At 44.2% G+C, this 16213-nt stretch overlaps 1 protein-coding gene across 3 annotated transcripts in view; it reads right to left on the bottom strand.

Moving 5' to 3' along the window:
* Window positions 1–16213, bottom strand: part of RUNX2 (RUNX family transcription factor 2) — a 219615-nt gene that overhangs the window by 112406 nt on the left and 90996 nt on the right. For 2 of the 3 annotated variants that reach the window (XM_036249004.1, XM_036249005.1), the window contains exon 2: window positions 6093–6451. In XM_036249004.1, coding sequence (XP_036104897.1) covers window positions 6093–6451 — 359 coding nt within the window. Of the gene's footprint in view, window positions 1–6092; window positions 6468–16213 lie in introns of those variants that run through there. The other variant, XM_036249006.1, reaches the window with a different exon arrangement.

The following is a 16213-nucleotide window of genomic DNA, read 5'->3' as shown; positions in this document are numbered from 1 at the left end:
CCCACCTCTGCTATAATCTCATACAAGTAACTTCATCTCCAGGAACCAGTTTTCCAATATAAATTGGAAACATTTTTTTAAGTCTGTAAAATGTAGAAGATATTATATAAGTACAGAGTGTAATTATAATGATGTTCTTTTTGTAAGAGGAGGAATCTCACTTCTGTTCCAAGTCTGCTGTGTGGTAAACATAGGTTTTTACTTAGGAGCATCCTTAAAGGTTTCAATTGCATATGTAATTCTTTACTTCATGTCCTGAGATGTTTTTTGTTGTTGTTGAAAGATAAAGGATAACTGCTGATGGGTTTCACTTCAGTTTGGCTAAATTTCAGAAAAGAAGTAAAAAAAATATGCCCCAATATGAAGATTTTCAAGAGCTCTGGGACATTATTATTTTACTGCATATTTTTAACATAATGGGGTGTGTTTTTTTTTTCAGTTAGAAAAGAAAATTGATTCAATATGGGAAAATATGAAATAAAAGATCCCTAAGAGTGAAATACATAAATCCATTTTACTTTCCTTAAGCAGCATAATAATGACCATATTAAATACTGGTATGTCTTACGTATTACACTTAATAAGAAAACAAATAGATAATCACAAATTGTGAGTCTTCTATGAGGCTTAAAACTTGGCCTAAAAAAAAAGCTAACTGAAATAACATAGTGACAACTTTTCCTGTTATGGCTGAACTCTATTTTAATGGTTAAATATATTGTTGTTGTTTTTTTCCCTGCTATATATTCTACCAAGTCACATTGCCTGATGTTTTTCTGAGGGACAGGAGAGGGGGGTACTGTATTTGACTTTATATCAATCAGAAGCATAATTATATGTTTGAGAAATTTTTTAAAGTAGATCTCTGAAGCTAAAAAGTGTCCCTTAGAGATTCTCAACTGTGTTTATCTAAAAGAAAACCAGAAGAATCAATAAATTTTTGCATATTTCATCTGTACCAAACCTAAGCAATGGAAAACATTTTAAGGGGCAGAGAGAGAGCAGTCAAAAATTACTCTTTAACTAGTTAGGAGTAAGCACACATTAAGATTTGTTTCCATGCTACCCAATACAAAAGTTCTGTTCTACAAAGAATAATTTGTGATGAAACCTTAACAACTACATTTCTAGGTGTTTTTAAAACATAAAATCTACAAATTTAAGAAACCTCATGGGAAAGAGAGAAGTAATTTTATGTCCTGACATTTCAGAATTGAGAAAGTTCCTTTATTTAGCGCACCTCACTATAACTAGCATTTAAATCACATGATATGCAGCTTGTACACAATAAAGGATATTTAACTCTAGAAACGTTACTGAAATTTTGTATGAGACTCCTTATGACTGAATCTGTAAATTATTCTGAAAGAGGAGCAATGAGAATTAACTCAGACCCTTAAAATTGTTTTTGTGGTCTTATTATACGGAAATAAAAATTGCCCATTACATTTCCATGAACAGAAGTCTAGTCTTAACTAATCAATTACTCTTACAGACCAATATCATTTGGCATGTTGTACTTATAGCAAAATTGAAATGTAATTATTTTTCAAGATAGAATCTGATCAAATCTTTCTTTGGAATAAAAAGAGAGGTAAGGAAGTAGCAATAAGAAAAAATGTTAATCCTATGGTAATTATTTAAAGATAACTTTAAATAAATTATCAAAAACTTTCACAAATGTTACAGATAATTTTTCAACTTTAACCTAGAATTTAGGAACCTGACTGAATTGCAGAGGAAAAAGTAAACACAATATAAAGTATCATTTCATTTTTTTTTAAATATATGTCAAAGAGAAAATTGATTAAAATTATTTCTGTTTAAGCCAGGAATTTATGTGCTGTTTCAAGCTGGTTTAAATTGTCTAACGATGAATATTCTGAATTTTTTTGAAAGGATACAAACGGCAACTACAAAGGGAAAATATAATGAAAGATAGTTATGTAAGTTTTCTAAAAAATTTTTAAATACTTGTTTTCTATTTAAAAATTTTTATTTCAATTACCTTACCAATACGTTTTATCTATTCAATTCTAACATTTTTAACTGCAAATGATTTTATTGTATTTAAAGACATTATACAAAAATGTGTCTCTCTTGAAATCTATTGTGATTTACATAATTTTGTATAACGATTTATAGTAAGCTTTATGAGGTTTTAACAGGTTTAATAACCTATTTTTCTTTGTTTAGGTATAATTACATTTAAAAAGACACAAACATAAAATCTGACCAGTAACTATCTAAGGAAAACATAACTCACTTGTGTCAAATATTTATTAATTGCATACTTGTTTCTGAAAATAGGCCAATAATCGAAAAAATTATTTTCAGAAAGAAATTGCTCCATCATTTTGAAACCCTACTTATGACAAATACTGAAAGCTATCATTAAACATATAGAATTAACTATGAGTGATAGATCATATATCTAAAAATGTGTTTTCATTAACATTGCCAGAAAAACATATGATACTGGTAAATATATAGTCCAGTGTTCTCTAACTTAAAACGTCGCAACAGCCTTGCGCTTACTTTTAGTTTTAAAATATACATCTGGACTTAAATTTCTGCATAGTGTTTCAGCTTGAAGCTATTTAAAGCAACTGAGTTATAAACCCTGAACACCAGGCTTCATGGTGGAAATGCTGACAGACCCCTAACTCTAAGGGTGCTACTGGATGCAGGGTCAAAGTACTCTCTCACTATTTCTATCTGCCCATTAACTAATAAGATGAGTTTGCAAATTGCTTTTTGTCACTAGAATTTCAAGGACAGAAAGGCCTGGGATCTTCTAATAGTATGCCTTAACTATTTTAAGCTTTCAGTGAGATGCACCTGAAAGAAATGTTAAAAATATTTATGTCCATTTCCTTGACACCTGGGAGGACTGAACATTTCAAAACTGCAGAACTTTGTTAAAAATACAATGCTAATAAAAAAAAACTTTACATATTTTAAAGTATGCTGGTTGTTTCTGCATTTTTATGAGTCAAATATAAACAAATTAGGTATTCTTGTATAATCCCCAAGATCAAATGAACAACTGCTGACACATTACTTAGGACTTAATACAATAACACTGTCAATATCATTTTGAAGCACTATTTTAAATTAACATATCAAAAACAGTCCATCGAATTCATTTCTGATTCTCTACAGTGGTGAGCTCAGTGTGACAAACATAAAATACAGGCTCAGTAAACACTGTATTGATTTAAATATCAGTACAATTCAATTTTCTGTGTGTTTTAAAATCTATTTACCTGTCTGTTACATACCCAGTAACACTATAATTTACTTTGTACATGGCTCTAACTATCATAGCCAAATTGTTCTCACCACTTTTAAAACTGAGACTTCATATTATTTCTTGATTGCAGATGTATTTGATTTTGTTGCAAGTGTAGAAAGCCTACTGCTCCTCAGGTTCTTATCTCAAAAGTAAGGTAAAGAGAGTGTTGTTACTAACATTCAGATGAAAACAAAAATTGCTGTCTATATCTGGATGCTTCAAATATCTACACATCCTTTTCAGCAGAGACCAAACTTCTATATTAAGTGGATCTCAGCTATCACCTGCTATTTGAATTTTGTTAAACGAAGGAAGGTATGGGGGTGGGAAAACATTGAGACTTCACGTTTTAGATTAACTCAATTTCTTTTTCAATAAATATGAATTAAATAGTTACTTTAGTATGGCCATGTGTTATCTATGGCTTTATTTTCTGGTTACAAGTAAAACCACTCTAATTAACAAGAATGATTAATAGCAAAGAAAGCAATTTCTTTTCAAAATAATTTTAAAAGGTGCAAAACCCTAAGAACAACCAAAATCTGAGAATAAGTCAACCTTGCATTCTACCCGTATGCCAAAAACATCCCTTCTATCTAAAATACTAATATTCAAAATCAACTCAGTACCATAAATGTGAAAGAATAGTTCAAAACAGTTATACCTTAAACATGTTTAGCAGAATAAACGGAATGCAGACCATTAAACACCTAAATGATATCTTTAAAAATGTAGGCACTTATCCTTAAATTTTCACATATCCTGACTTGTGGCACTGTATAAACAAAATATCTACTTATTTGTATTTGCTGTTTTCATCTAGGTTTTTTTGTGTGTGTTTGGGATTTTTTTTGGGGGGATGGGGTGGAAATAAAGGCTACTTAGAAAATTCTGGGCCCTTGAACAATGAACATTGTAGAAAATATCTCCTGTACAGATATTTACATTTCTACAATATTCTGAGTTTTTCATGTTTCAAGAAGAAAACCTACAAAATGGGTGATTTATAAAAGGAGAAATGGGACCGTTAAAAAAAAAAAACATACTTTTCAAGAACCAAGTGCAAAATGAAACTTGCCCCAGAAGGCAACATCCCCTTTTCCATAACAATTCCTTCTGATTTTTGTTCTGATATAAGACCTAGGGAGATAATCAGCTCTAACTGACCTGGCTCCTCTTCCTTTCCACCCCACCCACACACGGAATCTGAACTGATTGGGAGGGGGGAGGGGGGAGGATCAACTACTGGGAACTGCCAGTGGCCCGTGGGAGTTTGGCCCCAGGGTCCACAGTGGAGAACCTGGCAGGATTCCCCCTTTTACCCTTCACCCCACCCCATGGCCTTGCTAGCCTGCTCCTCACAGACCCCAGAACCCCACCGTCCCAGGCGAGACAGGGCCGGAAGCGGCTTCCGAGTGTCTTCTCCCGGTCCGGCTCCACCGCCCCCTGCATCCCGGCGTCCAGCCCCGCGAGCGAGGGCTGCCCGGGAACCCGCTTCCCTCCAGCCCGGCTTGGCCGGGGGGCTCCGCGTCTCCCCCTGGCGAGGGCCGCTGTGGCAATCCGGGTCACATTCCTGACAGCTATCAGGACACTGCCCCCGACCTCGGACCCGACGCCCGCAACCTGCCGAGCCGCGGGACACCCGCCCTCCAACTAACGGGCCGGCGGCGGAGGCGGCCGCGGAGGGCGCTCCCAAACCGGGTCACTCCCTCCGACCCAGGACGCCGGCCGGGCCTCCCACCACCTCCCAGAAACAGGAGGGACCCCTGGGACCTAAGTCCTTCTGAAGTAATAATAACAAAAGTCACAAAACTTCACCTCAGATGCCAAGGCGGGCGAGCGGAGAGCATGTCGCAGGTTTCCCCGGTCCCCGCCAGGCTGGGCGAGGCGGGGAGCTCGGTCCCGGCGGGAAGAGGCGGCCCGAGCCCCCGCCCCCTCAGCTGGCCCGCGCCGCCCGCACTCGAGGGTCCGGGGCCCGCGCCTCCCGGGCTCCCCCGCCTCGGGGCGCGCGGCGACCCCGGCGGCCCCGCCTTCCTCCCGGTAACGGGAACTGGCGCGAGTGTGCGAGCCCAGCGAATGCCCGGTCCCGGCTCCCCCTCACATGCTCCCGGAGTTCCGAGGTTTGCCTGCGACCCTCTGGGGCACCGGTGAAGCGGCCCACGCGCCGCAGCCGGCGCCCCGCCCGGGGCGCGAACTCCCGGCGTCGTCACCCCACGAGCACCGATCCCGGAGCCCGGGATGGGCCGGGGCCGCCGAGGCTCAAGCGGGTCAGAGCTGGGGCGCGAGACAGGCGGAGGGCGTGCGGCCGGGCGCGAGGAATCCCGAGGAGGGGCAGCGCGGGCAGCCCGCGGTGCGGGGCCGGCCGGGACGTCCCGGGAGGAGGACGCGGGAGGGGGGCGGAATGCCGGGGATCCTCACCCCTGGGGAATGGGGGCGGGGTGGCAACTCAAAGAGTGGGCACCTGGAGGCTCCTGGGGGAGGGGAGACGGCTCCGATGGAGTAGGTCAGAACTTTGGCCGGGAGGCTGGAGGGGTGATGAATGGATAGGGGGGCCAAGGACTGAGGTGGTGGCTGCGGGCACAGGTGGGAGAGGGGAGGATCTGCGCGGGGTCACTGCGCCCAAGCCTGCTGGGAGATCGGAGGAAGAGGGCCATCCGGGGGTCCCTCGGGTCAGAGCCTCCAAGGGAGGAGGCCTTGGACGCCGTCCGGGCCCGGGCCCCCGCGGTCAAGGAGATGCCGGCGGGCAGGTCCCGCGGCGCCCGGCCGGGGGCGGGGGGCGGCCGCAGCTTCTTACCTTGAAGGCCACGGGCAGGGTCTTGTTGCAACGCCAGTGCGAGGGCAGCACGGAGCACAGGAAGTTGGGGCTGTCGGTGCGGACGAGCTCGGCCGGGTGGTCAGCTATGATCTCCACCATGGTGCGGTTGTCGTGCGGCGGCCGCAACCGTGGCACCGCGGCCGCTGCTGCCGCCGCTGCCGCCGCCGCCGCCGCCGCCGCCGCCGCCGCCTCCTGCTGCTGCTGTTGCTGCTGCTGCTGCTGTTGCTGCTGCTGCTGCTGTTGCTGCTGCTGCGCAGCCACCACCGGGCTCACGTCGCTCATCTTGCCGGGCTGCAGGCTGCTGGAGGGGGGGCTGAAGCGCCGGCTGGTGCTCGGATCTACGGGAATACGCATCACAACAGCCACAAGTTAGCGAAGTGGCCGGGGGAGGGGGAGGAGGGTGGAAATGAGGGGCGAGGAGGAGGAAATTGGGGGGGGTGGAGGCAAGACGGGGGAAAAGGGATGGAGGTGATGGGGCTGAGGAGGTGAGAAATCAAGTTCGATGAAGCAGACTGCCAGGCGAAGTCTGACGGGGGCAGCGGTGGCGATGCCGTTGCAGTCGGGTTGGCGGGTGGGGAGACTCGGGAGGTGCAGATCTTTGCCGGAGCCTTTGGAACACCCCGGGTGGCAGCTGAGAACGGTTGCGGGGATGTGTTTGGCCCGGGGAGGCGGGGGGAGGGGGCTTCAGTTTGCAGCTTAGAATGGGGTCCCTTGGGGCACCGCGTCCTGGGTGCGCTGGCGCCCCCTCCCAGTTTGAGTTCGGCGGTGGAGCCGAGTGGGTTCAGTCCAGCCCCGGGGCCGGCATAGTCGAGCGCTGCCCGCCACCGCCGCGCCGCACCGCGCGCCGCTACCCAGCTGCAGGCAGCCGCGCCGCCGCCCGCCGGCTCAGGCTGCCGCCGCCGCCTCCTCCGCGCGGCCGCCGCTCCCCCCTGCGCCGGCTGCACGCTCAGATTCCTCCCGCGGCGGCTGCCAGCCCGGCTCCCCGGCTCCGCTCCTTCCTGTCCCTTCTCTTCTCGCCCTCTCACTGCCACCTCCTTGCATCCACTCCCTCCTGCTACATGCAAAGTTCCCCTGACCCTCGCGCTTCGAGGTGCCAGGAGGTAAGTCTCGGGCAGCGGATCTCGGGGCAACGGATCTTGAGCATTCGAATAGCAGCCGCTGCCGCCGCCCGCCGGCCGCGAGAAGGAGCCCCCTGAACGCCAAGCGCAGCTTCCGAAGCCGAGAGAGGCGGCCCCGGTCTAGGGGGATCTCGCCCGGTTGCGTCCTCTTGCTTCACCCCGCCTCCCCCCAGGGCTAGGAACCCCCTCTTGGTCCGACGAGGTTGAAGCTGAGACGCCACAGAGCCGCCGGCTGATCTGACTGTCGGTATTTTTCGTAGTAACTTCAGGAGAGGAGGAAGGAAAATTCTTGAGTGTCTGTGCTGACTTCTCAGCACTCTTCACCCTTCCCCCACCCCCCACCCCCCCACCTCTGCCTGAGCGGCTCCCGGGGGAAAAAGGATTTTGCTGGGTTTGGGTGTTTTTTTGTCTTAAGTGACACGAAAAATGGGGAGGGGGACACGCGTCAAAATACTTTTTAGAAACTCAAGTGGGTGGCTGGAGAGTTTTTTTCATCTATGTTCAAACTTGTTCCTAGAGAACAAGGGTGAGTTTTTTTAAGGACTGGAAAACTGTCATTTTAGTGATTAAAATAAGTTGCAAAACCCTTGCTGGGGAGAAACTCTTGCAGTTTTCCATCCATTTCAACCTTTTAATAAGTCTATTCTGTATCTAAAATTAAGTCTAATGTCATAACTTTCTTTCCCACCATTCCCAGGGAAAAAAAGTAAAAATACAAAATAAAATATTCAAAATGCTTCTATGGCTATTTATTTATGTATTTATTTCTCAATGTGGGTTTAAAAAGCGACTTTGGATCCCCCAAAAAGTTGTGGTCGAGAGGATGAAGGAGCGCGGGGGGGAAAGCAGCAGTTTTACCTAAAATGTGGTTTTTGGAGGCTGGGATTTCTAATGATTAGGTTTTTGTGGTTTATATAGACACGACTCTGGCTGAGGCAATCATTACGCTGATGAGAGTCAGAAGCACGTGGGTGTCTCCGACCAGCCTCAAACTCTGAGCCTTCAAAACAAATAAAACAATGTGCGGCGCCCGCAAAAGCCGGGAAATCCGCTTGAGGCTATTGCACCCCTAAGAAGGGGGCACCAGGCCGGTTCCCCTCCACGTTGTGAACTGCTACATTCCTTGCTTACCGTCAAACTCCTTTAAACCTTCCAAAGCTTTTAAACGTGTTTGCAAAAGAGAATCATCAATTGTCAAAGATTCCTAATAAAGTAGCTGACACAATAACAAGTGACTTTATAAATAAATGAAAAATTAGAATGCCTCCACCCCGGAGCATCAAGGAAGCAAGATCGTTGAGTCACCACTGATATCCCCCTATCCTAGGTGAAACAATGGACGTACCCATTAAATGGTGTTTTATTGCTCAGCGCGAACATCTCTGTCACCCTGCAAGAGACTGCCACGACCCTCCCTCTCGGATGTTAAAGTACTACTTCCATTCGCTCAACCAGCGCTGGGGTGTGCGCCTAGGAAGGGTCCTGAAAGAGCTTAGAGCGTGTGGGGGGCACAGAAGAGGGGACCTGGTGCCTGTCACAGATTCTGAAGCCCATTTCAAGTGCAAGATGAACTTGCAGGGCTGTCCCTGAGTGACTTGGAGCCCAGGATTTGCCCTCTATAAAGAGATGCGCCGACGATAGAGGGGCTTTGAACCGCGCGATGGAAGGGAGGATGGTGGTGAGGCGTGCACCCTCGCAGAGTTAAGGATGGGGTTCAGTGGACACCGCTCTGTCCTTCATCTTTGGAGATTTAATTTTACGTTCCCTTTCTCCATCCACAACTCCACGCCTCCCTTGTCCGCCTTTCCCTTTCCCACTTTTTTCTCCACGTTCCCGCCTCTCCCCAAAATCTTCCTCCCCCCTCCTCAACAGACGCGAGCCTCCTCGCCTGGTCCCTCCAGCCTCCTCGGCCTTCCCGCGGGCGCCGGCCGCCCTCCCTGACTTTGAGAAGCATTCTTCACCACTTTGACACTCGCCCCCGGACTACTGGCCTCCCGGCCCAGCCGCCGCAGGGGTGTGAAAACCCACTTATCCAGACGAACTTGATGCGCAACGAGGAACTCAGCTGTCTCCTGCGCGTGCGATTTTTAATTATCGTTTCTGTCACAGGGGAGAGCTCTAACCCCGGGCACCGCTGCGCTGCCTGCGCGCACTGGGGCAGAGCGGTCCCCAGCCGCGGGCGGCTGACCTGCGAAGGGAAGCCAGGCTTACCCCTGGAAAACTGGAAGCAAGACGAGACTGCATCCATCACTGTCCTGCCTTACACCCCCTCCCAAGAACTCAGACACACACTCTTGAACACCCACACACTGACATTCTTAAATACACATACACAACTCATACACATGGATTTTTTTTGGGGGGGGGGGTTTTTTTGGCCTTTTAGCCGGGCCGCTTTAGTTTGGGCAGCTGTTGCCACTGTCTAACAAACATCTCTGACTTGTTCTATATTGTTTTTAAAGGTGTGGCGGCTGCAAAGGAGGGGATTACAGAGAATGGATTATTTCTGTGGTCAAAGGGAGATAGAAATTCAGTAACTACCATAGCAGGTGATATTCCACCTTATCTAAGGTGGTCCTTGTCCTCTCGGGAAGTCCACAGAACAGGGAACTCCCAGGAAATTTGAAGACGCTAAGTAATAGTCAATATTTCAATTATGGGCAACCAAAGGAGGCTTTTTTGAATGACATATTCTGGGGCACTTTGGGTTTCAGTAATATCCGGGGCAATCGCTGTTTTGTCCTTTCTTTGTTTTAGTTGGTGAATAGCAAAATATACAGGCCCCAGTGGTTGAGTACCTTGACCAGGGATTTTAAGGGCAATTTAACCGATGGTGAATTATTTATTTTAACTAATCATATCTGGTAATTCAGCTTTAAAGCCTTCCCTGGGCATCCTCCCTCCACTTCACATTTCAGTGAAACTAACATAAGCAGCTTTTGGAAGTTACTAGTCTTGGATCCCTTAAAATATCCTACAGTTATTTATAATGTGGAAATGAAATTTTCCACCGAATACCCTAACAACATTTCAGGTATCTGGCACAGCAGATTTTCAGCCTCCTTTCAAAATATCCTCTTGCTGAACATTCACACTTTCAACTGGAACTGACTGAGCCCAGAACTGATGATGTCTTGGCTCAGAGCATTATACTTAAAGGAAGAAAACATTTTTACAGACCCCTAAACCAAACCTCTCCTGGTAATAGTAGGCATATAGGAAAACCTTGAAATTTTACATCTGTGTATTTTGTGTAATAGTTTGCATGATCTCACTCAGGTTTCGATTTTCTTCACCCCTAAGTATTTGGAGCAAATCAACCACTAGATTTCTCTTCAGAAATATGTATCTTCTCTGTTATATGTTATGTGATTTTTAAAAAGAAGAAGAACATACGTTTTCTGTGTGTGAAAATGTGGCTACTCTAGAAGATACAAGCATGAGTTTCCCTTTCAAGTCCTTTAATACTTAATGTAACTGTTTAGTAACAACACCTGGTAAATGAGATGTGAAATGATCAAGTTATCTAGTCAAAGAATTGAGCAAAACCCATGCTTTTCATTCAGTTTTTATCTTCTAATCCCTATACTGTACATTATTTTATATATACCTTTTTCTTGATGAAAAGTGGAAAGGTTGCCCTGGCAGGTATGGCTCAGTGGTTGGAACGTTGTCCCATGCACCAGAGGGCACATACCCAGATTGCACTTCCACCCTGGGTCTGGGGGGGTACTTGAAGCAACCAATCAATGTTTCTCTCTCACACATGGACACATTGGCGTTTCTCTCTTCTCTCTCTCTCTCTCTCTCTCACCAATGAATAAAACATCCTCAGGTGAGGGTTTCAAAAAAAGGAAAAAGAAAATGACAAAGTCACTGTAAAATCTTAAAATCATTTTCAACGGACCGGCTAAATTCGGTTAACTTTTTCAGATGTGCAATGGAAAATCATGGACATATTGATGATCCCTAAAGTTTTTAGGTGTAACATGGGAAAACTTTATAAACAGAACCACCTTTAGAGAGTTTTCCTCTGGACGGTGATTGAGTTAAGGATACCTGGCCCTTGGAGAAGTAGTACTGCCCACAGACCAGAAGCTGTCATGCTAGAAACAGTCCATTTGCCAAATCTGTCCTGATGTCTATTTTTGTATGATCCACTGGCTAAGAATGGTTTTTGTATTTTTTTAAAATCCTTGGGAAATATTACAAGAAGAATAATATTCATGACACTTAAAATCTTAAAAATAATATAAAATTCAAATTTCTCTGTCCACAAATAATGTTTTATTGGAACACAGCTATGTTCATGTGGGTTTTGGGTTTTTCTAGTTTTATTTATTTTTTATTGATTTTTAGAGAGAGAGAAAGAGATAGAAACATCAATGAGAGAGAACATCGATTGGCCGCCTCCTGCATGCCCCCCACTGGGGATCGGGCCCACAACCTGGGCATGTGTCCTGACCAGGAACAGAACCAGTGACCCCTTGGTGCATGGGTCGACACACCGGCCAGGCATCATGTGTTTATGTATTGTCTGTAGCTGCCTTCACCTAACACAGCATAATTGTACAGTTGTGACAGACGGGATGGCCTGTGAAGCCTAAAATATTTGGTATCTTTTTTTTTGTAGAAAAAAAATTTGCCAAGCCCTGCCCTAATGTGAAAGGGATGTAGGACCCTGGCAGAATGGGACAGCAGAGAGGAGTAGATGTTAAAAGAAGATATGGGGTGGAGTATGTATGAAGTCTAGATTAGTTCTTAAAAAGTGAAAAAAAATGCATCATTTAATTTCTCTTCTGTGTAAAATTATTTTATATATACCATTATTTTATATATACCATTAGTCTATAATCATTTAGACTAATATTTTTCACTTAATAATTCTGGATGTGCCAAAGCAGACAGAAAAGAATGAGGAGTTGGTGCTTTTTCATGAGCTCTTTAAGAACAGTTGTCTAGCCCTGGCCGGTTTGGCTCAGCGGTTAGAGCGTCGGCCTGCGGTCCCGAGAGACCCGGGTTCGGTTCCCGCTAAGGGCACGTACCTCGGTTGCAGTTTGTCCCCGGCCCTGGTTGGTCGTGCGGGTGGCGGCCACTCGATGTGTCCCTTTCACATCGATGTTTCTCTCTCTCTTCCTCTCTCCCCCTCCCACTCTACCTGAACAAAAAATAGAAAAATGTCCTCAGGTGAGGATAAAAAAAAAAAAAAAAAAAAAGAACAGTTGTCTATTGTCTCTATATGTCAGCATTCCCATTGTCCTTCATAGTGGGAGCACACTGCATAGATTGCGAAAAGACTGAAAAAACACTTTCATGTAGTTTGAACATGAAAACAGGTAAGATTTTAATAGGTTTATTCCATTTGTTTTACAGATGATTACACAAGAAACATAAACGAGCTTACCAAGAATTTTTTGGTATACAATATCTTCACAAGTCCTATATATACTTTTAAGACAGTTAGCTTAATAAGTTAAGTGATCCTAAAGCTTTCTGACATGTTTTCTATTTTAATTTTTTATACAGTTAAATACTGTCTGATTTGTTTTAAGCTCAGTAAACTTTTTCCTTTGTCAGTGGAACTATAATAATTTGCATGGCTGTAACAAGAGATGAAATGTTTGTATTGGAGGGCTTAACATTGTAAACCTCTCCTTGTTGTTCTAGTTAGCATTCCCATGGGCCATTTTCAGGCATTTATAAGAGAGCACGGCATTGTCATAAAAAGACTGACTTTCAACATGGGATGTTTCAGAACCACGTTTAGGGAGCATTGGTCTTTAGGAATGGTACTGACTAAAATGACACAAACATATTGTGTTTGACTAAAAGACCACCTTACTGAATGACATCCCATTTACCTGAAGAGACCAATGCAATTTCTTTAAAGGGTCTAATTTATCACATACAAGTCAGAGAAATAAAACTAATTTTCCCAAAGCAGCCTTTTGGTATTGGCAATTGTCCTATGGTTGTAGCAGCAATCTTTGAGAAGTAGTGGAATATGAAATGTAGAAGTTAACATACTTTGATGACATTTAAGAACATCCTAAAACTATAGGTTTCCTGTAGTAATCTAACCATTCCTTATGAATGTGCTTGCATATTATGTTCAAGGCACCAAGGAAGGTGCTATCCAATTTGAATCCCACTGCTCAGAGTTCTAAAGCTTCACTTTCGACTTTGGGATGATGGCCTGAACCGTTCATCCCGGGTCCACACCCTGCCATCGGGGTGAGAAATGTAAATCATACTCTCAGTCCACCTCACAAAGCACAAAAATCAGCATTTGCACAGTGTGAGAAATTTTAATTATGAACAAAAAAAGTAGGAAAAATAGAAGAGAAAAAAATAAAATACCAAGAATCCAGCTTGGTCCTATTAGTTATAATCCTAGGGTTTGTAGTTCCAGGGAACCATCCTAAGTTTTCCCTCCTTTGCATTTCATACTCAGGAACTCTTCCTCCAGTCCCCTCACCCCCCCCCCCCCACACACACACACACACCACTTTCCTGAACTAAGCTTTTCTCAGAGAAAGCACTTTCTTCTTCCCACGATCAAGTTCTATAAGCAATGAGTCTTTTCTGACTTCAAATGAATTATCTTTTTGTTGGTCAGGATTTGTTCCTCAATCACATTCTTATAAGTCACTATTTTTCCTCCAGATCATTTTTCTTCCTTCGGTGTGCCAATTTATCAACATATTGCCTCTCGTATCCAAATTCATCTTATTTACCTGCTCTGCAAAAATGGATCTGAGCCCTTTAAATATTTCTCTTTACCAGCTAGCATTGACCTTTAGTCAGTAGGGGGCATTGGAGAAACATTGTAGGAGGAGAGGGTTCTGCTTCCTGGTTCCCTTGTACTCCAACAACAGGTTTCTACAGCCCAGCACCCCTAGTTTCTCCAGAGCCAGCTCCAAGCAAGGGGCCTTCACTAATGCCGGGTTCCTGCATCCCCCGCCCCACCTTTGGCTATTTTGTAGTAGTGCACCTCTGGTGACACCTACTTAAGAACAGCTTTCCCCAGCACCCTGAGGGCAGATATCCAGCAAGTCCCACCAATGTGACTTCCCTGCCGTGGAGAGCCTGGGCTGTGCTCTCCCAACCAGGTCTGTTTCTCTTCCCCAGGTCGAGCTATTTCAGCCCTGCGGGTAGTGGATAGATACACTCATTCCTGTCGTTTTTAGAGTTCTCTTTACTTCCTACATAACTCTTTCTTACTCCAATCCCTTGTTATGGTCAAGAATTCTTTATATTCACTTTCCTTGTTCAAATTACTGTGTGGTCTCTTTGTTCCCAGACTAATAATGGTGGGGTTTCAATTATCTGGCCATTAAGATGTTCTTATTCGCATTGGTTTCCATGTTGGGTCACTTTATTTGGGTCATTATAAGATAAGCATTTCCAATACCACATCAGACCCAAGTAATGATTTATGTCTATGTGATAGGTATGATAAATATATACTTAGAAGACATATATTCTTAAGAGAAAAAGTTGTAGACAGAGCTTAGAAATAAAATTGGTCAATATTTTCTCCCCAGAGTCCTTTTGACATCTTCCAAGAAAACTCATAGTCAACACTTCTATTAAAATACACATAAATAAAATCACACAGAAGAATTCCAGAGCTGCTCCATGCCTAGATCTGATAAAAAGCCATGGTCGGGGAAATGGATAGATATCTTGCAGGATCAGAAAAGCAAAATGCTACTACCACTCAGGAAAGGTGGGGAGAGCAAGATTAGATGATGCTGCCTTATTGTACTTGAAGCCAGAGACCAGGCAATGCGATGGCTCTACAGTAAAATAAATCAGGGAAACATTGGATTGAACAAAATAAAAAGACTAGCCTTGCTAAATTTCTCCAAGCTTTTAATATGCTGTAGGCATTTGGAACCTCCATAAGAACCTAGACTACACTGTCTCCTAAATTAAGTATTGCTTATGAGAAGATTTAAAAGTCTTTGAAGTATTTTTAGAAAATACTGAGCTATCAACTCGGAAAACATTTTGTTGGAACATTAAAGGGACCATCCTGTCTGGAAGGGAACAGTTAAGTGTAGTGGGGAAATAAAGTTGGTTAGGCTGCTCATAGCTGGGCCACAGAGGACCTTGGTACCATGACTGCTACCTTTCTACACATTGACAAGAGGGAGAATATTCAGGCTGCTTCTAGAAGCCTTGTTCTTGGGCCTTGTTGCAATTACCCATTCCAGCCCACTACCCTCCTTGATCTAACAGCAGAGTCGAGTGGAAGCTTCTCTGGAAGAGCCAGTAGAAGGCTGCGGCAAACAAATCATTGAGTGCAGGGTCGGATCCTATCTTTCGTTCGTCATGGATCTTTTGATATAAAATTTGATTTTAAAGAATATTGCATTGAAACATTAGCTTAAATAATAGTCTTCCTGGAGCCCCCTTATAAATGTTGCACCCAGGCCAGTCCCTCAATTCATTTCATCCTTACCCTGGCCCAGCCCTAGTGCTGGAGGTATGCAGAACTTGCAGAGTGATTCATGACCTACCTCCCTGCTTCGATAAAATCTTTCCTTTTAAAAATATATTGCTATGCCTGGTCGGTGTGGCTCAGTGGATTGAGCGACGTCCCATGGACTGAGAGGTCACAGTTTGATTCCCGGCCAGGACACATGCCCAGGTTGCAAGCTCGTCTCCCAGTGGGGCTGTGCAGGAGACAGCCAATTGATGTTTCTCACATTAATGTTTCTATCTCTCTCTCTCTAAAAAAAAAAAAAATCAACAAAAACATACAAAAAATTTTAAAAATACATTGATAAATATATACACAAATTACAATAATTTCATAATCTTCCACAAAAGAATACATTAACTTTTAGTACCTAACTGGGGTTTTAATAGTAGATAAAACAGAAGAATTTGTTCTTCAGCAATGTGTGAGGATGATTGTGTGTGTGTGTGTGTGTGTGTGCACGCGCGAGTGTTTGTGTACACCTGGTTATC

The sequence above is a fragment of the Molossus molossus genome, unplaced genomic scaffold (genome assembly GCF_014108415.1).
Source record: "Molossus molossus isolate mMolMol1 unplaced genomic scaffold, mMolMol1.p scaffold_m16_p_8, whole genome shotgun sequence".
NCBI classification, from domain to species: Eukaryota; Metazoa; Chordata; class Mammalia; order Chiroptera; family Molossidae; genus Molossus; species Molossus molossus.
The sequence above is the reverse complement of the archived record's forward strand: the minus strand, read 5'-3'. Positions and strand labels throughout refer to the sequence as shown.